General features: G+C 49.8%; 2 protein-coding genes across 2 annotated transcripts in view; both read right to left on the bottom strand.

Moving 5' to 3' along the window:
* The window catches only part of Dnah1 (dynein axonemal heavy chain 1), a 62,855-nt gene extending 48,210 nt beyond the window's left edge, over positions 1–14,645 (bottom strand). The window contains exons 1-10 of the mRNA XM_028891217.2: positions 14,576–14,645; positions 11,498–11,594; positions 10,595–10,922; positions 9,819–9,891; positions 7,909–8,083; positions 7,446–7,602; positions 6,458–6,590; positions 2,960–3,121; positions 2,143–2,395; positions 137–294 (exon numbers count right to left, since the gene is read on the bottom strand). Coding sequence (XP_028747050.1) covers positions 137–294; positions 2,143–2,395; positions 2,960–3,121; positions 6,458–6,590; positions 7,446–7,602; positions 7,909–8,083; positions 9,819–9,891; positions 10,595–10,888 — 1,405 coding nt within the window. The 5' untranslated portion in view covers positions 10,889–10,922; positions 11,498–11,594; positions 14,576–14,645. The remainder of the gene's footprint in view (positions 1–136; positions 295–2,142; positions 2,396–2,959; positions 3,122–6,457; positions 6,591–7,445; positions 7,603–7,908; positions 8,084–9,818; positions 9,892–10,594; positions 10,923–11,497; positions 11,595–14,575) is intronic.
* A 4,491-nt stretch (positions 14,646–19,136) lies between these two features.
* On the bottom strand, positions 19,137–25,819 carry LOC119088600 (disks large homolog 5-like). The gene is made up of 6 exons (XM_037208832.1): positions 25,667–25,819; positions 24,513–24,672; positions 23,132–23,275; positions 22,283–22,466; positions 21,011–21,126; positions 19,137–19,870 (listed from the first exon to the last, which is right to left on the bottom strand). The coding sequence occupies exons 1-6, from the start codon at positions 25,797–25,799 to the stop codon at positions 19,711–19,713; spliced, it is 897 nt and encodes a 298-aa protein (XP_037064727.1). The 5' UTR covers positions 25,800–25,819; the 3' UTR covers positions 19,137–19,710.
* Positions 25,820–26,044: the final 225 nt, after the last annotated feature.

Below are 26,044 nucleotides of genomic sequence, written 5' to 3'. Positions count from 1 at the left end.
AGAAAGGTATAAAGGCTAGGGACAGGGTGGGCCCAAGGGAGTACCAGGTTCATGAGGCCCTGAGTGGCTAAACAGAAAGAGAGGCAGGGGCAGGGCGGGCCAGCCAGGTGGGGAGACAGAGTCCTATGGCTCTCACCGTGACTGGGCACCTTTTCTTCCTCTTTCTGGGGAAGAGTCACGTAGGAGAACGTGTCTGGCTTAGAAGAGACAATTTGGTCAAAGTTGATCTTGTTCATGCTTCGCTCATAGTCCAGGCTCACTTCTCTGGCCAGGTTGCTCAGGTGCTCCAGGACCCTGCCACAGAGAGGGGTACAGGGAGTCAGGGGGTCCCCAACGCCACTGAGTATAAATCATGAGTGCAATGTAGTGCGTACGTAAAAGAGACAAAATGAGGACCAGCGAGAGGCTCAGTGGGCAAAGGTGCTGTCACCAAGCCCGACGGCGTGCATCTGAGTCCCAGAATCTACGGAGCGGAAGGAGAGAACAGACTCCCAAAAGTCTTCTTGTGACCTCTATATGGTCTGTGGCATGTACATTTCCTCTCTCTAAACAAACGTAATTTTAAAAACTTAATTTAAAAAAAATTAAAATAATTGAGCCAAACCACATCTCATAAAATATATAAATACCCTAATTGTGAGGAAGAATCAACTCAAATCAGCTTTGAGCACAACATTTTGACTATATTCTCCCATCCTAAAGAGGGAAAAAGGACAGAGGGCCGGAGAGCTTCTAAGAAGCTGGGAGTGATGGCCATGCTGTAATCCCGGGACCGGAGTGGCCGCAGCAGGAGGATGTGGAGCTCAGGACTGTCTCAAAACAAAGCAAAACAAAACAAATAAAATTTAAAAACTGTTCAGAGTTTTTCTTCTAACTGACATGGACCAGCCATTTGAAGCTACTTTTGGTGTATTATAGGACTCGGCATATAAACCAACATGTGTTAAACAACGGGAACCAATTTTCTTCAGGTGAAGAAAGCCACAAGTATGTCAAAGTGAGAATGAGCCGTGTGCTGTTAGAGTCAATTTGAAGGTTTCATTGGGGCTCATGCTTGAAAAAACAAAACAAAACAGATAGACATAGAGAAAATAAGGAGGTGTATAGAGGTGCTATCTAAAAGATTAATTATGTCTAGGAAAACATTTTCCCTTGGATGTCTTTGCTCTAAGATCCTTGCAGCAATACATCTAATGCCTAAATCCTGGCTTCTAAATTCCCCATTAAAAGCAACTGGGGTTTCTGGGAGAAAAAGCCTATTTGGAGGGCTGGAGAGATGGTTCAGGAGTTAAGAGCACTGTCTGCTCTTCCAGAGGACCCGGGTTCAACTCCCAGCACTCATAAAGCACATCACAACCATCTGTAACTCCAGTTCTAGGGACTCTGACCCCCACTTTCGGTCTCCACAGGCCCCAGAACACACGTGTTGCATATGAGCAGGCACTCATATACACAAAATAAAAACAAGATTTGAAAGTCTTTTGTAAAAGCTAGTTTCAAGGCTGGATCTGGGGAAATACAAATTAACCCTGAGACTTCCTGCTGTGCCAGGAAGTAAGAACATACTCAAAGCATGATAGGACATAGTAAAAAGACACGAGGTTAGTCTGAAGAGGCCACGGGTCACATTTCAGGACCGAGATTAGAAAGAAGCAGTAGTGTACTCTAACCCTTTCAACATAGCAGGAACTCGTGAGTCCAGAAGGCTCCACAGGGAGGCAACTGGAGACACCCAGACATGGCTTGGAGTCCGAGTCCCTGTGTAGACAGCAAGTCACCTGTGCCTACTTGACACAAGCTAGCTCACACAGGGCTGGTGCCACCCACGGGCAAGTGGTCCTAGGTTGTATAAAAAAAAAAAAAGCAGGCTGAGCAAGCCAATGAGGAGCAAGCCAGGACGCAGCCCTCCTCCATGGCCTCTGTTCTCGAGTTCCTGTGCTGACTTCCCTCGGTGATGGACCCAGAAGCACAAGATGAAATAAATCCTTTCCTCTCCAAGTTGCTTTTGGTCGTAGTGTTTTACTACAGTAAAAGAAGCCCCACCCAAGACATCACCCCACAGAGACGTGCCCGCGGTTGCTCTGTACCCTGGCAACGCTACCCCCATAGAAAGATCCGGGGGGGCTGTAGCACCCAACTCACTGCGGCCCCTTGCGCATACGTGGCGTGCTCAAAGCCCACTGTTTTATCTTGTTCAGGCTTTGCTCATTGATGACCCGCCGGCCCTCGGTGGGCATGCAGTCCACGTACAGGTTGTACAGTAACAGCGCCTCTGTGTTCTTGCGAAGAGCGTTGGCCTCGACCACGCGCTGTGTGAACACTCGAGGATCTTCAGCACAGAAGAGCAGCTGGATCCGCGGCACCCAATACTGGGAGACCAGAAGGGGTGGCCTTCCTAGGGGTCAGGCAGGAAGGCGAAAGGGAGACATAGTCAGGCTCCCTGGGCTGGAGTAGTGGCTTCTGGTCAGCTCTGCCTCAGCTGGTGGCTCTGAACAAGCTGCCATTGTTATCATGGGGTGCGGTGCCCCTCACAGTCAAATAGGTGAAATGGACCAAAGGACATTTCCTGCTCTGCCCACTTCATAAGGCATTATGGATGCATGTGAAAATACTTCGCAAACTGTAAAGAGCCTTGCTCTGGCCGGGGTTAGCACAGGGGTGGCTATTCAGGTGTCCCTTCCTTCCTCCACGCTCCAGAGCAAACGTGACTGACAGGCCTTGGTTTCCTTTACAACAACACCACGCTGAAGGCCACCGGGCCAGCTGCTCCCGGCCAACAGGCCAAAGAGCGGCAATTTGCCTTCTCCAGGTCCTCTGCTTCAAACTGATCAGGGGACAGGCCCTGGTTAATAAACCCAGTAAGGTAGAACTCGGAGCTGAGCTGGTGGGATTGGGCTGTAGTCACAGGCCGGGCCAAGCTTGTGCTGGGGCTCACCTGGGGAAGGCACAGAGCGTGTACCTGTGGGGGTGACTCCTCCGTTCACAATGGGCATCCCCATCTCATCGCGCACCAAGCCTCTCTTGTCAGTTTTCTGCACCAAGTACAGTTTCTTTTCTTCGTCGTAGTCGAGGACGCCAACATCACACCATCTGTAGTCCAGCTTCTGACTCTTGGGGTCCTCTAAAACAGAGGGGGACACCCTACCATACTCTCTGCCGTAGAGTGGAGAGGGGTTTCTGAGTGTGGCAGCTGACGTCGGGAATGGAGCTCACAGGGGACTAGACTGACATCTCTTTCCCCAGGACACCCCTTCTGGCTCCAGCTGAGTAGCCGTTCCACGTCCCCTCAGATGAGCTGACCCCTGAGGAAGCCTCAGTCGCAAGAGGACCCACGAAGACCAGGCCTTGGGGCTGGCAAGATGGCTCAGCGGTTAAGAGCACTGGCTGCTCTTCCAGGGGTCCTGAGTTCAATTCCCAGCAACCACATGGTGGCTCACAACCATCTGTAATGAGATCTGGTGCCTTCTTTTGGTGTTCTGCACTGCATACATAATAAATAAATCTTAAAAAAAAAAAAAAAAAAAGAAAGAAAGAAAAAAGACCAGGCCTCAGAGCGCAACCCCCACCAGAGCAGAGGGAGACACAGGCCAGTGGGAAACCGTGAAAAGTGCAGCCAAACAAAAACTCGCCACATGCTGGGCGGTGGTGGTGCACGCCTTTAATCCCAGCACTCGGGAGGCAGAGCCAGGGGATCTCTGTGAGTTCGAGGCCAGCCTGGGCTACAGAGAGAGATCCAGGAAAGGTGCAAAGCTACACAGAGAAACCCTGTCTTGAAAAACCAAACCAAACCGAAAACAAACACTCGTCACGCTGGGTGCAGAGCCTGGAGGCGCGTGCCTGTGGTCCTAGCTACTTCAAGACATGGAGGCAGGGGTATGGCACAAGCTCAGGGTCAGACTGGGCTACAAAGTGAGCCCAGGACAGCCTGGCAACTTGGTCACACCCTGTCTCAACATGAAAAGTTTTTAAAAAGGGGGTTGGGGTCTAGAGAGGCAGCTCAGCAGTCAAGAGCACTGGCTGTTCCTCTAGAGGGCTGGGGTTTGATTCCCAGCACCCGCGTGACAGCTCTCGACTGATTTCTGAGGATCTGACATCCTCTTCTGGCCTCTAAGGGCACCAGGTACACACACATGGTGCACAGACATACATGCAGGCAAAATATCCATAAACAAAACAAAACAAAGATCAGAAACACAAAGAACACTGGTGATCACAAGTGGCCATCATGGGTGAAGCTAGATGACTCTCTTTAAGCCAGGGAACCACTGAACTCTGTGTGACAGGACAGGGCAGGGCAGGGTCAGGAACGGCCACTCCACTCAGATACTCAGATACTGTGTATCTGTCTATCCTTGTGACTTACTCTGCCGCAGGCCCTTTCCCTAAGGGTAGGAGCTATTTTTGTCCCACCGTAAGCACAGTTGAAGACTTGGGCTCAGGACAGAGATTGGTTCATAGCTGGTATTAAATATGTTATTGAAGAAGTAAGATGCACATACAATGCCCGGCAGAGAACTTAACTACACAGAGTAACTTAAAACAACTTGGTGAGTTCTCCAGCTTGGGTTAAGGAAGGAAGGGCTGGAATTCTGGGAAGAGGCACCTGCCTCTGACATCAGATAGTCAAGGAGGCCACTGCTGTGTGCCCTCACCTCTCTGGTTTTACTTTGCTTTGCTTTTCTTGGGATGTTTCCTTTTTGAAAACACCAGCTTCATCTTGGCTCAACTTATAGGAAAATCTGTCCCAAGAGGCTACCGGCCAAAAGTAAGAGGTCCCTGGCAGATGCTTCCTGTTGCTCAAGGCCAGGGCCCCAGTGAATCGAGGAGGAACGGGTATTCAGTGCATTTAAGGTTAACACACCCCACTCCTTATGGTTTAATTGCCAGGAGCTGGAGAACTGGAATCAATTTAGTTAAACATTTCTGTAGTTTAAGCCCAAAGTGAAAGCTTCTTGTCTACTTCAGAGAAACTGATTCCAGTGTTGATGTATTTTTAAAATGAAGTGTATCTGTAGCCTGCTCAGAGAACTGTCATGGGCCTCCCAGAGGATGCACAACTTTTAACCCTGTCCTTGCTCATATAGTCCTGCCTTCCACCTGATGGCTGGGAGACTGGGACTGCTCACTCCACACACTGCCACCCACCCCAGAACAGGGGACAGCGTCCAGCTCTTCCACTACCAACCTCCAAACCATACTTAGGAATCTTCCTAGGAAGGCTGCACAGGACCCAGCCATGCAGGCCAGAGTGGCATCTATATTCACTCTGTCACTGTTCCTAACAGCAGGCAATTGAAGAAAACCTCCGTGGCCATCGGGGCTGATCAGAGGCCAATGGAGGAGACATAAACACTCCATAAACAGATGTAGGCAATCTGGGTGGCATCCCATGGGTATACGTGGAAAGGGTGTGACATTGGTTGTAAATGTGTGACTGTGGAACAGATACACGAGTGTGTGCTGTGGAAATGTGTTTAAATCAACAACATGCCAGGAAGGTGTGTGATGTAGTGAATGTGATTTCGAATGTGACAAACTGTATGTGTGCTCCTGTGAGCAACTCTGTGATGGTGCACTGTCCACAAAAGAGAAAGAGCCGACCCTGGGCGGCGGTGGTGGTGCACACCAATAATCCCAGCACTCGGGAGGCAGAGAGAGGCGGATCTATGAGTTTGAAGCCAGCCTGGTCTACAGAGTGAGTTCCAGGGCAGCCAGGGCTACACAGAGAAACCCTGTCTTGAAAACCATCAGGAAAGAAAAAGAGGAGCTGAGGTTGCTGAGGGCAGGAACAACAGTGATTTCAGGGTGGATGGATGGAAGGTCTGTAACTGTGCCCTTAAACATGTCCAATGAGCACTTATGTTTTTACTTTACTGCCAATAAAGATTTGTGTGTGCTCTGTGTGTGTGTGTGTGTGGGTGGGTGTGCGCAGATGTGCACAAGCTCATGGATGCCAAAGAGGGACAGAGGAGTCTTCCTTTATTGCTTCCTGCCTGTTCCCCTGATACCAGATATCTCACTGAACCCGGAACTCACCATTTCTTGGTTGGGCTGGCAGCTGGCAAGTCCCTGTGATCTCCCTGTCTCTATCCACACCCCCAGCACTGTGGGGATAGGAATGCTCACCACGCTTTGCTTTTGACGTGGACGCTGGGGACCTGAACTCGGGTCCTCGTGCTTGGGCAGCAGGGGCTCTTACCCACTGAGCCCTCTCCCTAACCCCCCAAGGTTTGTTTGTTGGTTGGTTGGTGGTCCTGTCCCCAGCCCTCTTGGCAGTGCTGTCCTTGGTCTTTGGGTCCCTGCCTCCGTGCGACCAGATTCTGGGACTGCATCATAGCCGGGGGACTTCAACAGATACCCTAGCTCTCCTGGCAACCAGGTCCTGGGGGAGACTAAGGGGCTTGGCCAGGGGTTGCTGGGACGAGACAGTTCCCAACCCCGGAGCGGTCCTGCTCACCATGGCCCAGGACGTCATCGGTGGGAAGAAGGGCTTTTCCAGGGACAGGCTTCCTGTTTTGGGACCCTGGCTCCAAGCCCATGTTGATCCACTCTGTGGGAGTCCGGCAATCAAACTCTTCATTATCAAACACCTTGGAGAAAGCAGGCAATTGTCCAGTGAAACGGTTCCTCTAGTGGCCAAGCAAAACTGAGCATGCCAGAGGCCCCTGCCGCCTCCTTAGCCATGGGCTGGACCAGACTGATCCGTACGATCCCTGCTGCTTCCACTGACCCACAGTGTTTGAACCAGGGGGGCTGCCCTGGATCTAAGTCTAGCCAAGCCTGCCAAGGCTCAGAGTGAGGGTGTCCAGGGTCTCAGAGGAGGATGTGGGCCCTCTTGACTACCATGGGAAAACACTGAGCTCAGGACCAAGGTGACAGTAACTCAGAGATTTCCTGAGACGTCCATGCTGATCAGAACAACAGAGACTTGGTGCTTTCAGCGGCAACCTTAGTAGAGTGACACTCATCTGGATTCAGCTCTGCTTCCCATGGGGGCCACAGTGGAAGGGAAGGAGGAGGGGACATCAAGAGCGGGGGCCGGGGGGGGGGCTGGCTGTGCTCCCTCTTTCTCCTCCCTCCTACATCCCCACTCTCCTCATTTCATAAGCTCCCATCATCAGGGGGTCTCTAGTCAGGGGGCCAGGACTCCCAATTTCAGCCTGGCTGTTTACAGATGGCTGTGGCCAGGGTTGGAGTACGGAGCAGGTACACTGGGCTGTCTAGGATTCCGGGGAAGAAGTAGGGAACTGACGACTTATTGGTTTGGGGGTCACTCCTGCTTCAACACAGCGTCTACAAACACCTAGGGTGAGTTCTGATTATTCCATTGTGTGACAAATGAGCGCCTATGCCTGGAGTGGGAGTCCCCTTGGCTATGTGACTCCTTGAGCTTCGCCTGGGGTTCAGGACCACCCTCTGTCAGCAGTCATGGCAGTGGGACTCACCTTCAATGGGAGATATATGGGGAAGAGTGGGTCGTGGCCCTGTTCGATAGTTTGTGGGTGCTGCAGGTCTGGGTGCCTGGGCATGAGCTTGTTGGAGTCGATGCCCTCACTGGCCAACAGCTGCTCAATGTCCAGGCGCAGGTACTGTTGTTTCCTCCTAGCCAGAGTCAAGGGATGGACAGCTTATGGAGTAGCTTGAGGGATGTCAGTAAAGACCCAGGGCCCCAACTGCCGCTTCTACCCTGCCCTGGCAGCCCCACTTCATCGACTTAATGGCTGCCCTCCCACATCCTACAGCAAGGAAAGCCATTGGTTCCTGTTAAAAAAAAAAAAAGTTGCTCGCACATTGACACACGCTTTGCTGTGGGGCTTGTCACCGCATGGTCTGCAGCCCCCCAACCCTCGAGCCCAGCAGACGCTGCCTCCCTGGGACAGGCTTCCCTCTCCGGCCCTCCAGGCGTACCTCTCAATCTCGGTCTTACGAGGGCACTGGTTGGGCAGGACGTAGAATGGGACCTGCACCTTGGGCTCATAGGCCTGTACCGGGAAGTCAGTCTGCGTGAGCAGCCGCGTGGTCGCGCCAATGCACTGCTGATCCACGCACTCCTGAAAGTCCTCAGGAATCTTGAATGATCCAACTATGGGTAGAGGAAACATCAGCAGCTGAGGGTTCAGGCTAGGGCCAACAGCTCTATTATGAGCCATCCCATAAGGCACCTCCTCAGATAGGAACCAGGTAGACATGTCCTGGGGTGTGGGATGCTTAGGTTTGCCTGTGGCTTGGCAGAGTCAGGAGAAATGAGAAACTATGGCCTGTTATGCCAGTCCAAGGCCAGCATTGCCCATTCTCTCTCAAGCTACCAACTATTTTAATATTGGGGACCAATGCTCAAGCTGCAAGACAAGTGGAGGTCACAGCTGGACAGGAAGATAAAGTGGGGTTCCTTCCTGCTACTCAATCCCAGACACCCGCGGTGTGTTACATGTTAGAGTCCCACACGTTCTTTGGGCTTGTCTCCAGGAATGAGGCATTCTGGATACTGTAGGAGTGCCCTCCATGGGACCCTTATGGCATCACATGGTTGCTGGACCTATTTAGACAATGGCAGACAGAGGCGTCCATTCTAATTCTGGGAGAGGGAGACAGTGGGAAGAGAGTCGTAGATAGGTTGACCTACCATCTCAGCTGGCCAGGACAGGGGTATCCTGAGACACAAGATGCTCAGGGAAATGTACCAGATGAATGAATACCACACAGGTAAAGAAGGGGGATGTGGGAATATGCTGTAGAATGCCATGGGCTACTCCTCTCCCCTCTGTTCTATGCGACCCTGATGATCCCATCCTGGGACCTCACCTCCTCTCTGGAGTAAAAAAGCAGTTATATGCATGAGCTAATTTTAGGGGTATCCTTTGGAGTCCCACAGAAGCCTGGGCTAGTATCTGAGATTTTGCAGAGGCCTTGGGTAGCTGAATAGACTTCCATCAGTGCCTGCCAAGGCCTCTGCCTGGCACTCCCCTGGGCCTGTTGGGATGGTCCTCCTTCTGAGGATAGGCTGCTGAGCCCCTGGCCTTCCCCATGGTCTACCCTTGTCATGGATGGTAGGAGCATCATTCACATCCCCCACAGGCTGAGACCTGTGGTTCATTGCCATTTCTTCAACCCTAAGTGCTTTGTGAGCCTGCTGAGAACAAGCTAGACCCTTGTACAAGCATACATATGACCATGGTTGTGATGTTTCCTGGGCCATTTTAAGGGGTTCACAGACTTGGGGCCTGACAGAACTATTTTGAACAGAGTTAGGAAGGAGCAAGGCCTTTCTTGGAATAGACCTGGGACCGTGGGGCATCTGGGTCTGATGGAAGGGATACACTGTCTGTTGGAGGAGGAAAACAGTGAGGTCAAATTCCTTCTTATAACCTGGACTCTGCTAAGGCTATCTTCTTTGGCCTTCTCAGGCATGTTCCAAGACTTACCATGAAACCCGTGGACAGTTCGCTGGCCTTTAGGAAAGATCTTTTAGGCATCTACCTATACCAGGCTCTGTTCCAGGTACAGCTCAAACACGACCTTGCCTTCCCTACAGCCCATATTCTGGGGATGAAGAAAACTCACATCCTACTGAGCCTAGTTCAGTAGAGAGACTTGTGGTCCCCGGGAGCCCAAGGCCAGAGTCAAGCCCTTACTCAGCTCTGCTGAGAGTCAGGACAACACACTCCTGTGAACTGGGCCCTTGCAAAGCTCATAATTCACTACTATCATTTCACCCTTGAGGAAACTAAGGCTTTCTGCCAGGAAGAGGCCATTTCCCTAAGGTCTGAGGTAGTCTGAATGTCCATTAGCACTCTGTGCCCAATCCTCCTGGCACTGACCTTTTGGGGTGAACTTGTCGAGGTCAGCTTTACGAATCAAATTCTGGGACATGTAGGGGCCACAGCACACATTCTGAAACAAAACCCAAAACCTTGAATGTGTACAAACACCCCACAGTCAGGACCCAGGGGTGACTCCAAGGCTGGATGTTTCCCAACTTCCCCCAGAGAGCACCCCAGGAGTGTAGGGTTGAGCTTATACACATTGTTCAAAGACCATGGTAGATGACAGACTGAGGCCACCTGGGACACCCTTGGCTGCCTTATTTGAGTCCAACATAGTTTTCTTCCTTCTAGAGAACACTCCAGTTATGTCCAAGGGCCAAGCCATGAGGCAGAAACTGTAAAGTCAGGAGTTGTCTCTAGGTGTATTTCCTTCTCCAATCCTTCCCCTGCCTAAAATCTTCCTAAGGCTTCCTAACTTTAAGATTTCAGCAGAATGCTGTCTCATCCACACACCCTTCTTAACCAGAACTGGTACTGGGGGACTCTGAAGGCCATCACATCAGGGATGTGAATGTCTTACCTTTGCTAGTCTCCAGTGCTCAGCCCTGGTTCTGGAACATAGGAAGGGCTTAGCAATGAACTGGAAAAGAATGGACTGACAAATGGGATATCTAGGTGGGTGGGCAGATGGATGGGTGGATAGACAGATGGATAGATACAGTCGAGTAGCTAAGTGAACCAATGAATTGACATTGAGCAGGACAAAAAGATGGGTGAATGGAACCCACATGGAAGGATCAAGGCTGGCAAGGGACAGCTGTCATACTCACCCCAAGGTAGTCTAAGGTCCCAGGGCTGAGGATGTCAGAGTAGAACCCACGCTGCTTCATTAGGGGGTACTTCTTCTCAGCACCTGTCAGAGGTGACTTCCGGGGCTGCCCTAGGTCTGAGAGGGGTAAAGGCGGGGGCTTGGGGTCAGGAGTTGGAGCCTTTTTTTCTATACGAGAAGTGGATTCTTTGAGGATCTTCTCCAGGCCACTGTCTTCGCTTGCAGGAACCGGCACTGGGCAGCAATATGAGCCCTGAGAGCTCTTTCCTGATCCTCTCCTACCACGGTCTTCCATGTTGCTCTTCAGAGAGTTGCCCCAGCCAGACCTCCTATGAAAAGATACAGCATCACTCACACTTTGACAACTTCTGCCTCAGCCCAGGTAACTATAATTCATGGTTGGACAGATTGGCTCTCTACATCAAGTCTAAGTCTACTATCCATGGGTGACGGAAGAGGACAATGCCAGGAGTCCCACAGATGACAATGGCCTTCCTTGAGAATCAAGGATTCCTTGAGGGAAGGAACCTGTAGATACCTCCAGCTCAGTGCCTCCTGACCTTCCCTCTCTCTCTCTTCTTTTGGACAGCAAGGCCTGGCTTCCCTGTTACAGGGGATGGAAGGGGGAGACCCAGGGCCCATTCACTCACTGAATTTTCCCCCAAAGGCTTTCATACCGTCAGAAGTAGTTCCAGTGCCCTAGCTTAGGCCTGCTGGACTGGCCTTCTCCTCCTCCACATGGTCACAAGGCTGCCATACCCCACTCACACCTATGCCTGCCCAATCCATTTCCCCACATCCTAGGAGTCAGAGGATGCAATGTTCTTGCCAATAGGATGAAAAATTTGACCATCCATGGGCCCACAGATCCTCCTAGAAGCCACAAAGTGGCATATTCACTCACCCTGACTCAGAGTGTCAGATCAGCTCAAGGAATGTCACCTTTCTGTCTTCACAAAAGGAGTAGCAGGGAGTCTCCAGGCTATGGGCACATCCACCACCTTGAGGACAAGGCGATTGTTAGCAAGCCCTTCTCATACCACAGCTGCCTTTTAGCTACCTCAAAACACTATCACCAGCCAGGCAGTGGCCGCGCACGCCTTTAATCCCAGCACTCGGGAGGCAGAGGCAGGCGGATCTCTGTGAGTTCAAGGCCAGCCTGGGCTACAAAGTGAGTCCCAGGAAAGGCACAAAGCTACACAGAGAAACCCTGTCTCGGAAAACCAAAAAACAAACAAACAACAACAACAACAAACAACCCAACAACATACAAACAAACAAAAACAAAAACAAACAAACAAAAACCAAAACCATTATCACCAGGGGAAATCCTTAAGCAGGAGAATGTTACAGTAAGTTAGATAAATGTGTGGGTGAAGAAGAGGTTTTCATATAAGGGTGGTACAGAAATAAAAGAAAGTCTACAATCACCTCAAAAAAGTTGAATGAAAAAATATCACATGTGTGTTTTGCATGAATGGATGTGCACATGTGTCTGGGTGTGCTTGCCTGTGTGTGCATGTGTAGAGGCCAGAGGCTTAATTCATCTATATTCCTCAAGGCGTTTCCACATTTTTGTACATTTATCGTGTGTGTGTGTGTGTGTGTGTGTGTGTGTGTGTGTTGTGCATGTGCTACAGCCTGTGTGGAGGTCAGAGGACAACTTTCAGGAGTTCTTTCTGTCCTTCCACCATGTAGGTTCTGGGGATTGAATTCAGCTCATCAGTTTTGGTGACAAATGTCTTTACTTGCTGGCATCTCCTTACACACTGTGGCAGGCGGTCTCATCTACGGTACCGTGAGGAGTGGGGTGGGCCTCTATGGACCAAAGTTGCCCAGCAGCTCAGAAGCCAACAGCAGCAGCTGAGCACTTTCTTAAGCAGAAGACGGAGAGTTGGAAGGCCGTTTGAAGGACAAAGGCAGGCAGGCCTCTGGTAGAAGCCCCAGGTACCCAGAGTGAAGGCTCACCACCCTCTAAGTAGGCAGATCTGACAGGCCTCCCTATGAGAAACTACCTGAACCTGCTCCTGGTGGCCAACTGCCTTGTGGGGCAGATACTAAAGATAACACCAAGACTGGTCTACCTGAGTGACACTCTCTGCCCTTTTCAGGACAACACAGCAGACAAAAAGACTCCCTGGGGCTCAGCTTCCTCATTCTGCAAATGCACAGACATCATCTTTGAACAAAAATCATCAAACAGGCAGCTGGGCTTGGAGAGGCCAGGGTCCCATCTCCACAGGAAAGCATTCTGGTCTTGGTGTTTCCAGCCAAAATATTCAGTATGTCTGGCCTGCTTTGCTAGGGATGAGCACACATATGACTGTCTAGGAAATCGCAGTGTGCCTGGAGCAAAGGCGTCTGGGTGAGTGGATTTCTTGTCCCCTGTTCCACACGCTGTTTTTGCTCTGAGGAGGTTGCAGCAGGCGAATGCATTGTTAACAGTGCGGGGAGTTCATCAAGGCACAGCCGAGGAAAAACGACAGGAGGCAGGCTGTAGACTCAGAGCCCCATTTCACTCTACTTCCCAGCCCATCACAACCCATCCTTTCCAGTCCTGCCCCAACCTGGGGAGCCTTTACCATGCCAGTGTGTGCAGGAAGAGACAGACAAACTTCTGCCTTCTTACCATAGCTCCATGGGTCACAGCAGTGTCTCCCTGGGAATGAATGTGGCTAGCAAGAGAGAGCATGTGGCTCACAGCAAGGCCTCTGCTGCTGGTCACCCTGGGGACTCCTTTCCCTCCCCTTTTTGTGTGCGGAAACAAGGCAGTGAGGTGGCAGGTTTGGTCCTGGCAGGCCCAGAACTGGGCATGGTGATTGTCGCTAGGGCCGCAAACTCATTACATACCTAATCCCATTTAAACTTACATAGAAATTGAGACTATTCTCACTTTTTTCAGAGATGAGAAAATGGACCCTCAGAAGGTTGCCTGACCTGGCCAATGTTTCACAGCAAGCATGAGGCACCCACCCACTCAGCCACCCGGCTGAATGCATACAGATAAACGGAGGTGGGGGCTGACCTGGGAGGAGGTGTGTGGTTCTTATAACAGGCACTGTGAGTACTACCAACAGTTACAAACACGGAAACTCAAGTCCAAAGAGGTGCACGGAGAAGCCCTGAGACGTGTGCAAAATCCAGCCCAAGGAGGACCTGAGGAGGAGGGCTTCCAGTCACCCAAGCCCTGACTCAGAAAGAACCCTGCACTGTACCGCTGTGAACATCCCAGGGTAGTGTGTAAGCTCTCATTTCACAAAGGACGGGAGCTTGAAAGGATCTGGGAAGTCTCTGCCTCCGCTGAGACTACTGGGCAAACAGTGTGGCACGTGGTCATCTTTCTCACAGGCTAGGGACTTCCTTCATCCTTCTGATGTATTCAGCTGAGGAAAACGAGCTCTGTGCCCACGGCTTCCTGCACCATTGGCCATAGCCAGAAATTATATGGTACTTTGCTCTCCCCTGCCAGTTCAACAGGGATTTTTAAGAAACATTGATCTCTGGAAACTGGGTGCCTACCATGGGACAGTCACTGACTTGGCACGCAGTAGGTCCCCAGAACGCACTTGTTGAATTATAGTGTGAAGCAACGAAAAACTGATTGGGGTTTGTAAAGGAAGCTACAGAGTCGATTTCTGTAACAACTCTGTGGTCAGATAAGGAGAGAGAATGGGGTCTGGTGAGTTTCCTTCCTTGCAGGGAGCCTGCTCTAGGGAGGAGGGCATCGAGTCACACTCCCTGCATAGGGGTAGGGTCCGCACCCCAAACGGTGTGCTAAGTACAGGACTTAACAGCAAGTCTGCTTAAGGTGCCTTCCCCTATACCCTGCTCCCCAAGCCCCGACCCCGCAGAGGTGAGGTGACCCACACACTTGGGAGGGAATGGTGATCTTAAGCAGGCAAGGGTGCCTCCTCGGTGTCCACTCACTTGTGCGCCTCTGAATTTCCCCCGACCCAATCATCCCGCCGCCTCACGGACCTACCGGCTTCCCTAAGCAGCAAAGTTGTCGGACCCTTCCTGTCTCTAGGGAGGGACGCTGGGCCCGTTGCGAGGGGGCGGGGCCGTGCGGCACCGCGGGGCGAGAACTTCCGGCTACCAACTTCCCCGGGACTGCTCATGCTCTAGAGGTCTGGTTTCTCAAGGCTAGTCAGAGCGGAGATCATTTACACTACACCATTCCGGAGGAGGAGGGCGTGTAGTTCTCAGATTCAGACTCCGTTACCCATTTCCCCCTGTAGGGCTCTCTAACAGTAAGAGACAAAACAGCCAAAATGCAGCGTGAAAACTTTGAATAATGGATAGGGAAATAGGCGTGAAAGGGCGGGAGAGGGGTCTCAGACCCGTGGTTCCAGCACTTAGCAGGTGGGAGACAAGGTCATCCTTTAATACATACCAAGTTTGATGTCAGCCTATGCTTCCCGAAACCTTGTCACAAACAAGGCTATTGGGGCTGGAGATTTACTCGGTTGGTAGAGGGCTGGCCTGTTTGCAGACTGGTGGGTGGTGCACATCTGTTACTCCAGCAGTGGGAGGTAGAGGCAAGAGGCAAGGTCATTCCCGGCTGTGGATAGCAGAGACTCCATCTCAAACAACAACAACAAAACGCCATCAACAGTAACCAACCACTAAACATCAACAAAAGGATGTGAGGAGGTTATGAATCGGAATTTGGTGTTCAAGCCATAGCTGCAGACAGATGGTCACAGGGCACTGTGTGCACACAGCACTGGTTATCTGGAGTCTCAGCTCACTGGCCACTCTCCCTCCCCTGACCCCGTCCCCAGTCCCAGCTCGCTGTTGCATCTGCCTCCTGTGGCTGGCTAGTGGTTGCCCTTGTTATTACCCTTCCCGATAGTAGGTGTCACTATCTAGTGTCTGCATCTGCTTCAAACTGGGTATGGGTTCAGATTGTTCTAAAGGTTGAATAACTTTAAGTTTTTGTTTGTTTCAGACAGGGTCTCACTTTGTAGCTCTGGCTGGCTTGGAACTCACTACCTAGACCAGGCTGGATCTGCCTGCCTCTGCCTCCCAAGTGCTGGGATTAAAGGCATGCAGGACCATGCTCACAGCTTTCTTTGTTTTCTTTTCTCCCTCTGCCCCCCAGCCCCCTTTTGGAGGGTGAGTTTCACTATGTGGCTATGACTGGCTTGGAGCTCACAGAAATCTCTAGGCCTCTGCCTCCCCATTGCTGGAGTTAAAGGCAAAATGTGCCTTCACACCTGGTAATAGGTTATATTCAATGTGATAGTAGTTATTGTGGTATATAGGGGACTGTCCTTGTTTTTATTTTATTTTTAATGACATTTAAAAATATTTGGTATTTTTATTTTATGTGTATGTGTATTTAGCCTACATGTATGTATGTGTACCACATGGGCGCCTATTGCCTACAGAGGCCAGAAGAGGGTGCTAGAACCATTGGGCTGGGGATTACAGCCAGTTACGAGCCACTGTATTGGGGCTGGAAACTGAACTCCTCCAGTCCTCTGTAATAGCAGCAAAGACTCAAGCTCTGAGCCATCTCTCCAGCCCCATGTCCTTGTCTTAATGTGGCCTCGATTTCAAAAGTGATATCAAGTGTTCTGCTGAGGTTTCCTTTCAAGTGAGTCAGTAACAACGATATGCAGACAGGTATACAGACCAAGAGAAGGAAGAGATAATGCAAAGTGGATAAATGCCATCACCGGGAACCCGAAGGTTGCTGGTTTCCACTGTACTTCTGGCTTTTATCCTGTAAAGGGAAGGGGTGGGTTACAAACCAAAAGAAAAGAAAAAAGTTCCCCATCTCGATTTGGGAACTCTTGCCCACAGCCATTCCATAATGATCCCCGGTTCATAGACAGGGAAATTGAGTCCACTGAGACATGCTAATGTTGAAGGACGTAGCAGGATCTGGTGTTTATTATATGGATTTTATTCATTGCATTAGTAATTCTGGCTTGTTGTCAGGCCTGCACTGGACACAGAATTAAATCGATCCCAGTCTGGGCTGTATGATATTAACGAATGGGCCAGAGAAACGAGGCTAGGAGGAAGCTTAAGGCCGAGCGAAGCTTTTCTTGGGGACAGAAGTCTGCCTTTGCACAGGCTAATGCTTCCCCTTCAGAGCATCTCTTTCCAGCACCTCCTCCTGGCCAGCTCCCATCACCCATCAGACCTGGATGCCGATGCAACCTTTCTGAGTCCAAACTATGGCTTCATTTGCTTTACTTGTTGGCATTCCTATAATCACTCAGTGTCTGCTTCAGAGAACAGCAGAAGTGTGAAGGGAATTAGAGACAGGAAAGATGGCCATGGTTCTTTGGAATCTGGCTTCTTCATGGGTCTGAGATTAGACTGTGTACCCCACTGTGTCTGTGGATGGTATGTCCCAGACTTGGAAACAATTGTACCAATAAGTGCAGTACCCCTCTGGGTTGCCATGGTAACATCAACCCATGGTAGGACTTCAAAGATAAGAGAGGAATACCAATTCTAGAAAGTGGCCAAGCATCTCAGTGTGTTTGGGATATCACAGAAGTCATAGCTGTCAGATATATGACCAGCCCATGATGGAAAAGGCCCGTTCTCAAGAAGATCACCTCACAGAGGCCCTCACTGCCTCACCTGGCATGGTTGTGGAACATTCCTCTAGATGGAAGATGGGCCTGAAGGGGGGGACCAGAGCATGTTGCTTGTTGAAGCTCTTCCCTCTCCACTTCGCCGTTCTTCAGGGGTGGCCTCTGAGTTCCAGGCCAGCCTGGTCTACAGAGAGAGTTCCATCCAGGATAGCCAGGACTGTTACACAGAGAAAGCTTGTTTCGGGGAAAATGAAAAACAAAACAAATAAACACGCATTCTAACTTGGATATTTAGATATCTGGGAGAGTGAAGGAGGGGGGCACTAAGGTCAGTTTACCTGGGAAAAGGTAATAAGAACTAGTATCTACCTACACAAATGGTAATAGAAGAAGCCACATTAATCTACCATATGGTAGCATTTACCAAACCAGTCAGACACTATGTTAAGTACCCAGAGTTGAGTAATGCCTAGCTGGCCCCAGGTTCCTTCCAGATACTGAGAAGATGGACAGGGAGACAAACTCAATATAGTAGTAACTTGGTAGTGTGGCCTAAACCAAGGCTGGCCTTGTTTTCAGTGTGTTTATAGATGGCCCTTTCTGTGTCAGGGTCAGCTCAGAAAGGGAAGGTGACCTATGGCAGAGAGTAACCAAAGTCTCTACCACATTTTTCTGGCTGCTCAGCCTGTAAAAGCTAGGGTTGGTCAGCACCTGTCTGGGGACCCACAGGATGACTTCCTCCACACTTGAACTCTCAGACTCATCTCCACTCTCAGAAGTTGATTCTACTCCCAGGAGCTCTACAATTATAAAACAGTCGCCTGGAAGAAACCCTTCCTCAATATGCTCTGAGACATGCCATGGCCAAGGGCAAGTTCAACTGTCCCTGTCATGTCCCAGGCTTGCACAGGCATGCTCTCCACCAGAAGCCCGTGTCCTCTGCTGCGGGCTCCATGCACCATGCCTGCTCTGGAGCTTCCTCCCAACACTGCTTAGCTGGAGATCTTTCTTGCTACCAAGGATTCCTTACCCCACATCCAGGCCCAAGGAGGGTCATCTCAGTTCTCCCTTTCATCAGCTGTGCCTAATGTACCTTGTCATCCTAGATGAGAGGTGACAGACCTGCTCCAACCCTGACAGTAAGTGATGCTGGGGTACAATCCTGAACCCACAGAGATCAACAGGGACACCAGAGCCCTGCATAGAAGCCTGGCAGCCTAATACAATAAGCATGCTTACCTCATGTACCTGTCCCTAGACATCTTCAGAAACATCTCTGTGTGGTAGGGGTCATCTAGTCTAATTAATACAGCACACATGGCTGGGAGGTCAAAAGTCAAGAGCAGAGCTGGAGAGATGGCTTGTAGGTTAAGAGCATTACTGCTCTCTCATGGCCCCTAACCACCATCTGGGACAGGGGATCCAGCTCCCTCTTCTGGCCTCTATGGGAACTGCATGCATGAGGGGCAAATGTAAGATCAAGGGCCGCAGCCTCTCTAAAAAGCTATTTCCCAAAGTGACTTGGAAGGTCCTTATCTCTGTTGTGTGGTTATCACTGATGCTCTATTGCAAGAAAAAAAGAGACAGATAACTCTGGGTTTCCTGATATCTTTTATACTTCCCATAATGAATGTTTTTATTGCCTGAGAATCTATAAAGCAATAAAGGTGTGTTTCTCAATATTTTGGTCCTTATGACCAATTCATGAAACTGTGTCTATAGAGTGCCATAACTTAGGGGTAGCTAAATACATGACTGCATGGATACAGTATGGATACAAATTCCATCATAAAGTGTGTATGTATTGAGTAAGTCACACTATCCACAAGCAAGGCACCAATCCCCTGTGTCACCCTGGCTGGCTGGGTTATTACTATGTAGCTCATGATGCCTGGAGATTGCAGAGATCTGATTGTGTCTGTGAATTATGGAGTTATAGGTCTGTAACAGCACACCTGACTAAATAAGTCCAGGTTAAGTGTGAAGAGTTGAAAATGGCTTTTTTTTATTCAAAAAATTACATTTTTTCTCAAAAGGGGCTCTAAAAGGGCAGTCAATATAAACAGTAAATAGCCTTAGCAAATTATGAAAAATAACAAGAACAAATAACATCAAATTAATAAAACCCAAACCGAAGCAACAAAAAAACCCCAAATCCTAAACCAAAAATCAAAGAAAAATTAAGATAAGCAGCATTCTGTCACTGCAGATTGAATAGCACAGATCTACAACCTGTGGCTGGCCTTGAAGACATGCTAGGAAGACAGTCACCAATTATAACAGCATTTTCAAGAGGAGTATAGCCATTCCTCTTTGGGGCTTTCTATGCCATGTTCTCCCCAAGGGTAAGGGATTTTCCTCCTTCTGAGTTCACAGCTACAAAGAGGTGTCATTTTCTGAGGAGGCCTAGATCCAAGGGTGGTGAATGCCATGCTCTCTAGTTGTCTGTGGCTTCCTTTGTCTTCCTCAGTTCTCACAAAAGGTGTTGTCAAGAAGGAAAGAGAGTCGAGACCCAGAAGTAGCCATGGTGGGGTCACTGGCTAGGCACAGTCAAGGCCTATTCCACAGTGGAAACCAAATCTGAAGAAGAAACTTCATCCCCAGATTTCAGCGGTTGCTGGGAATGGGTCTCAGCAGGTGGCTCTTGCTGTAGAGCCTCCCCCTGTAAGGGGCTCTCACCCTGGGCTGTGGCCTGTTCCAGCTGGAGCTTTCTGAACCTGGGAGAGGAAAGCAGTTAAGACACAGGTCAGGAGGGGACCTGCCATGTCAACTGTCTAGCTACTACCTCCCACCACCTCAGCTGTGCTGGACAGTCAACATTGATCTTTTTATCAATGTCATTGTTTGAACCTCCAAGGAATAAGGGTCACAGGGTACCTGGGCCAAGAACTTTTCTCATCCCTAAACACATGTCATTACTTAAACTGAGCACTGTATGATGTCCTTTTGACTAGAAAGATTTGGACATTCTTCTACAGTTCAGGGACATCATTTTGTAAGTAGCAACATATAGCAACAGGATGTTAATACCATAGCCAACAGTATATAAACAATACAACTTGTTATTGATGAGTTACTGATCAACCACATCATTTTTTGATAGCCATAATACAGCCTTGCCATCTGGACACCTGAACAAGGCCACGAGGCTAGCTCAGTCCTCAAGCCCAGGAGGCATTTGAACATGAGAAACATGCAAGGGAGAGCCTGTCATGCTGGAGCAGCACTCCCTGAGATGTGTGCCTGAGAACGCTGGCCCTGCCTGGGCTCTGGGACCAAACAGAAACTTGTGATTTCCTCAGGACCAGAGCTGGGAATGTGCATCCTAGCTCTTTTGGGGTCTGTTAGAGAACCATCCGAAAAGGTTTTTGATCTTCCCTGCAGCTGAGGCATCAGCCTGGCTTCATCCTGCAAAGACCTTAACCTATTCCATCCAGAGAACACTTTGTATAGGGAACTGGCAAATGTTGCAGAGAGCAGTGTTCAAAGGTGGGAATTTCTTCTCTACAGGGGATGCTCCTAAATAAAAATGTGTTTTCACCAGGTGTGGTGGTGCACACCTTTAAATCCCATCACTTGGGAGGATGAGTTAGGCACATCAGTTCAAGAAAATCCTCCTCAGAACAGAGAGAGTTCTGAAGGGAGGAAGGGAGACCCAATTCTACAGACTCACTGAGTCCCAAACACGTTTCCTGGATGGAAGTTCCTGATGACTGGACCAGCATGTTTCTCTGAGGTCTTCTTTCCCTGGTTGTAGCTGGGAATCATGCATGTGAGCAGAAGCCCATTAAGGACAGAGATCCTAAGTACAGGGGACCTAATTGGCTCTACCTCCTCCTCCCAGCTTGGGCTCCTACCTCATCTGGGAACTTTCAAAGTGATGCTGCAGCTTTTTGGCCAAGTCCTTTTCCTGAGTGACCATATCCTTCTGCTTCAGCAGCAACTGAACTCTTTCCTCCAATCTTTGAAGCTCCTGTTCATTAGAAGATTATGTTCTTAGTGGAGGGTTACACCCAGTCATACATAAGCAAGCAGTTACAAAGGATCCCAATAGCTTGCTGGTCAGCCAGGCAGGCAAAACAGTAAACATCCAGGGAAGAAAGAAATCCTGATTCAATGTAGAGACTGGGAAGAAACCCAGTGGTGTCCTCTAGTCAATGCACACATTGGCACCACAAAATCCATATGTTTACACACCACACACACACACACACACACACACACACACACACACACGCACACATGCACACACGCACGCACGCACGCACGCACACAGAATGAGAGAGAAGATAGAGAGGGAATGAGCAGAAAGAAACATCATGGCAGATGGGCACTTGAGTTTACACTAACCATACCAGCCCTTTAAGAAGAGTCTCACCACTTGGCCATCACTTCTTGGGGACTAATACTGCTGTGGGAAACATGATTTTTTTGGTCAGACAACAGAAAGCTGGTTAACAAAATTTTGCCCCTGTAGTCCCAAATCTCTCATCTTCCACCATCATCTTGTGAAAAGCCTCCAGCTGATCATTCAATGAACCCCAGACTATATTCTCCTGGATGGGAGAACTGTGAGCACCACTCACAGAAAACAGGGCTGACAACCTGCTACTCAGGCTTCTGTCCCTGGGAACCAAGAGATGGGCAAACTGAAGAGAACACATTGGGATGCAGGAAGAAAGGAGAAGGCCACATGCCACCCTAATCCAAGAAATGAGAAGCACTCACTTGGCATGTGCACAGAGATCTCCTTACAAACTACTTCCCACCTGTGATCTCATATGAGCCTTGCCAAGCAAATGAGCCTCAGGACGCAGAACTCACTCACTCAAAGCTCTGGGCACAGAACCCTACCTATAATAATGACATGTAGGTGTGTTATAGGTTATTGACCCATCTCCTACACTGGACTGCAGCTTCAAGCAGAGCAGCAGGGGATTGCTTGCCAATAATTCAGTTTCTCAGAAGAGGCTGACTTCCCAGAAGTACTTGTGCATGGACACTGAAATGGATGGCATGAGATAAGTGGCTGGATGGGAGCATGGATGAGTAAGGTGATGAGTGGGTGGATGGGCAGACAGGCAGTCAAATGGGCAAATGGTGCCAGCCTCTTAGCCTTACCCACCTACCTGTCGTTGCTGGGTCTTGAGGTCACTGGTTTTCTCCTCTTGGTCCTCACAGATCACTCTCAACTCCTTTGAATGGTGCTTCAGCAGGACCCAATCCTCCAGCAGTTTCATTTTCTCCTGCCTCAGCATGCCCACCTTCTTCTCCAGCTGAGTCTGTTCCATCAGGAGCCGGCTGTGCAGACCACTGGAGACACACACGGCATAATAAGGCCCTGCCAGCCTCTTCCTGCCACCCCAGCCTCCAGGAACCAGCAGCCCAAAAGGTGCCAGGTTTCCAGGAAGACAAAGCCTAGAGTCCCATACAGATGTGATAGCTGTACTCAGAAGGCCAAAATGAGGACAGCTGAAAGCAGAAAGAATCAATCTATCACAGAAAACCCCAACACCAAAAGGGATCTACTTCCCTTCAGTAGAAAGAGGAGTCGCCCAATTATTCTTAATCTCCGAGGTTATGGGGTAACATCAGCAAGCAGTGGGCAAGTACCCTCTGAGGGAGGACAGGAGACCCAAGGGGAGTTTATTCTATCTACAGGCTCCACAGCATCCAGTCCTGTAAAGCCAGCGCCTGAGCTCCAGACACCCAGGGCTGCCTGACATCCCCCTCATGGTGCAAATCCCTTGTCTATCTAGAGTCTCCTGAGACTCCAGGACAATGGTGGCCAGGGCTAACGGCCTCTTTCACACTTAGCCAAACTGACTCCAAGAGACACAAGTCCAAGAGCTAAGGCTGCTTACTAAGAAGCAGAACGGCAAGAACCAGAGTTGGGCACTCTCCAGTCTAGAGAAAAAAAGAAACTCAGAGATGGCTATTCCACAACTCACGGGGTCTATGTCAAGACGGGCACATACCGATAGAAGAGTGTCTCCTTGGTCTGCTCACTGAACTTCTTTGAAGCCTCGGTGTTCTCATTCTGCAAGGTGTTCAGTTCCTTCATGACTCGTTTATGCTCCATCCTCAGTTTTTCATAGAAAGGATTTGGCTGGTGGTAGGGCCTAGAGACAGGAGGAAAGAACCCCATGAACACAGACCTCAAAGATCACGGGAACTCAAGTTGTATCCTGGTCTACCACCACACGGTGGATGCCACATTTGGGCTCCTATATACTGGTACCTCCTGGTGCTTTTAAACTTGTTATCCTGGCCCCAGGTCAGCAGAGGCTGGGTGTTCAGATACAGGTTGCTCTGGCTGCGTGAGCTCATTCAGTAGGCCTGGAGGGTCAGTCTAGCTCTCTATGTTACCAGGAGCCTATGCCACAGGTCTTGGCACACCAGGTAGTGCGAGGCCATTGCTCCCATTTCAGAACAGTGATGCTAGGTCCTCGGTGACTATTACCGAACAGTTAGACAGAGCATATAATTCTGGAATTGAGACCCAATAACGAGATGGCTATATAAACTCCCTAAGGGATTCCTAGGTGCCGCCAAGCTGAGCACATTGGACAAGAGTGGTGTTGCTTAAAGTAGGCCTCCCAGACCTCAGTACTGGCATCACCTGGAAACTGATATAGGCAAATCCTCAGGCCCCACCTCAGATCCCTGGCTTCCAGAGTCTGTAGGGACACACAAACCTGCAAATGCATGTATGCACACACACACACACACACACACACACAGAGAGAGAGGGGGGGAGAGAGGGAGAGAGAGAGAGAGAGAGAGAGAGAGAGAGAGAGAGAGAGAGAGAGAGAGAGAGAGAGAAAGGAGTCATGTACAGACACAGAGAGACGCTAAAAAAGAATACACAGAAAAGTATTGTCTAAGAGTACAGGGCACAAGACTAGACAGAAACAGTAATGATCCCCAGGACTTCCAGTCACTCACTGGAATGGACCATGTGGGACCAGGCCCCTCAAGCTGCTACCAGGAGTTTCCAGCACACAATCACCAGCCACATAAGTTCAAAGACTCAACACAAACTCACAGCAGCTAGTATCTCACACAAGCCACCACTTGTCAGGTCCTTTCCAAATGCATGCTGGGAACTCACACACTACTGCCTCAATCACTGATTTGTGGGACTCAGACCACAAGCTCTGGTTTTCACTGGGAGAACACAAACCCATTCTCACTCCCTCTGAAGCTTCAGGTCTGCCTCTCCTCTGAGAAGAATTTAGGACATGAAGTTGGGCAGAGTCACTCTGGAAGCACAGCCTACTAGAACCCAAGACCTTAAAAGGAAGATGATGAGGGTGACATTACCAACAGTTCCATGGAGTCGGAAACAATGGATACCTATTATCTACGGTCCCTTCCGTGATGAAGAGCAGACGATCTCGCAGCTGATTCCTTTGGGCTGTCGCAAGCTGCAGCGCCGTGGTCAGCCTCTCTATTTCTTTCTTCACCTCCTTCTTGGTGCGGAGGGTTGGGTGGGATGATGGCTCCATTGCAGTCTCTGAGGGGAGATGAACACAAGTGAACTTGCATAGTGACAAGGCATAGAGGATGGACAGACCAGCCTGAGGCCCAACAGAAATATCGTTTCTGGAACCCAGTGACAACCCAAATATTTTGAGCCAGTTGAGATTCCCTCTCCGTGGATCTCAGCTCTCAGATCACTTTACAGAGATGTGCCTATGTAAGCAGTCAAGAGTTTCCACTGCGGCCCTGCACACTCTTCAGGTGAACACAGAAACCGCCTCTTCAGACTTATTTACAGTGTCACAGGATGCAATATGGTTCAGAGCCCTGAAGGCTGCCTGTGGTTTCAGAAGCCAGGAGAAAAATGGCACAATGCACAAGCACTCAAATGTTGTTAGGAGCTCAGATCTTCTGCTGGTCACTCCAGGCTCATGACTGTGGACTGAAAAGTCATGCAGAAACACAGCATGGTCAAAAGACTCACCAAGTCACCCCACTGACTGCCCAGAGCTGGAAACTGGCACAAGGGAGCCAGTCTCTGCCCTGGTCCCATGCCTCTGACAGTTGTTTGTCTACACTAGAGAACTGCCTGCCGCCCTTAACTGCTGATTCAGGACCCTCAGGGACCACTGTCAGGGAGAGGTGGTCAGAAGAGTCTGCTGGACAGCCTGAGGACATGATCTCTTGGCCAGAAGCACTTGTCTCTCCATGTGACTAGTGTCGACAGCCACTGCAACTAAAGGAAACTCCTGAAGCTGAAGTGCAGTGATGCCTGGCCTCAGCTGGGGACACATTAGTCCCTCTGCCTCCTGCTGGTCTCTTCCTGTCCCCCAAACCCCAATAAAAGTAAAAGATAGGCTTTGGGTATGGACAAACTAATGTTATGGAATTCTGGATTTTCAGAAATTATGATAAGCTGGGAAGTCCATTTGCTTCTCAGAGACTCCAGCTCCTCTGTCCCATTACTGGAAGACCCAACTCAAGGCCACCTCCTCCAGGAAGCTCCCAATGTCCTGCCCAGCACTCACTTTGCCTCCGACAGAACCATTTTCTTAATCCTGTTGTACGCTGAGGCTGAATGCCAGCTTCTTTCCGCCTCTCTCTGGTCTCTGGATGTACTACATTCTCTCTCCTAAGGAGACTCCTCAGTCTGGAGAACATATCTAATGGTGTACCCTGTAGGCACTGAAGAAATGCCTTAAGGCCACTTGGTGTCACTGCAACTCTGGTGACATCACAGAGGATGCCATGAGCTCTCCAGGATACAGTAGAATGTCCAGAGAAGGGACTGCTGATGTCATGGGGAACAGCCTTTGCCACCCTGTTAATTGGTTCTCCGTGAACTGACCAGAAGCCCAGGTTCTATTTCCAAGACCCAATCTTAGAATACATGGGAAGCCATTCAG

The sequence above is a fragment of the Peromyscus leucopus genome, chromosome 9, assembly GCF_004664715.2.
Source record: "Peromyscus leucopus breed LL Stock chromosome 9, UCI_PerLeu_2.1, whole genome shotgun sequence".
Classification (NCBI taxonomy): domain Eukaryota; kingdom Metazoa; phylum Chordata; class Mammalia; order Rodentia; family Cricetidae; genus Peromyscus; species Peromyscus leucopus.
The sequence above is the reverse complement of the archived record's forward strand: the minus strand, read 5'-3'. Positions and strand labels throughout refer to the sequence as shown.

Excerpts from the sequence above, each read along its gene's own strand:
- LOC119088600 (XM_037208832.1), bottom strand. The coding sequence starts at position 25,799 with ATGTTCTCCAGACTGAGGAGTCTCCTTAGGAGAGAGAATGTAGTACAT. Across the intron at positions 24,673-25,666 it reads ATGGTTCTGTCGGAGGCAAA|AGACTGCAATGGAGCCATCA; the intron begins GTGAGTGCTGGG and ends ATCTCCCCTCAG. Across the intron at positions 19,871-21,010 it reads TTTGAAAGTTCCCAGATGAG|GTTCAGAAAGCTCCAGCTGG; the intron begins GTAGGAGCCCAA and ends TTCCTCTCCCAG.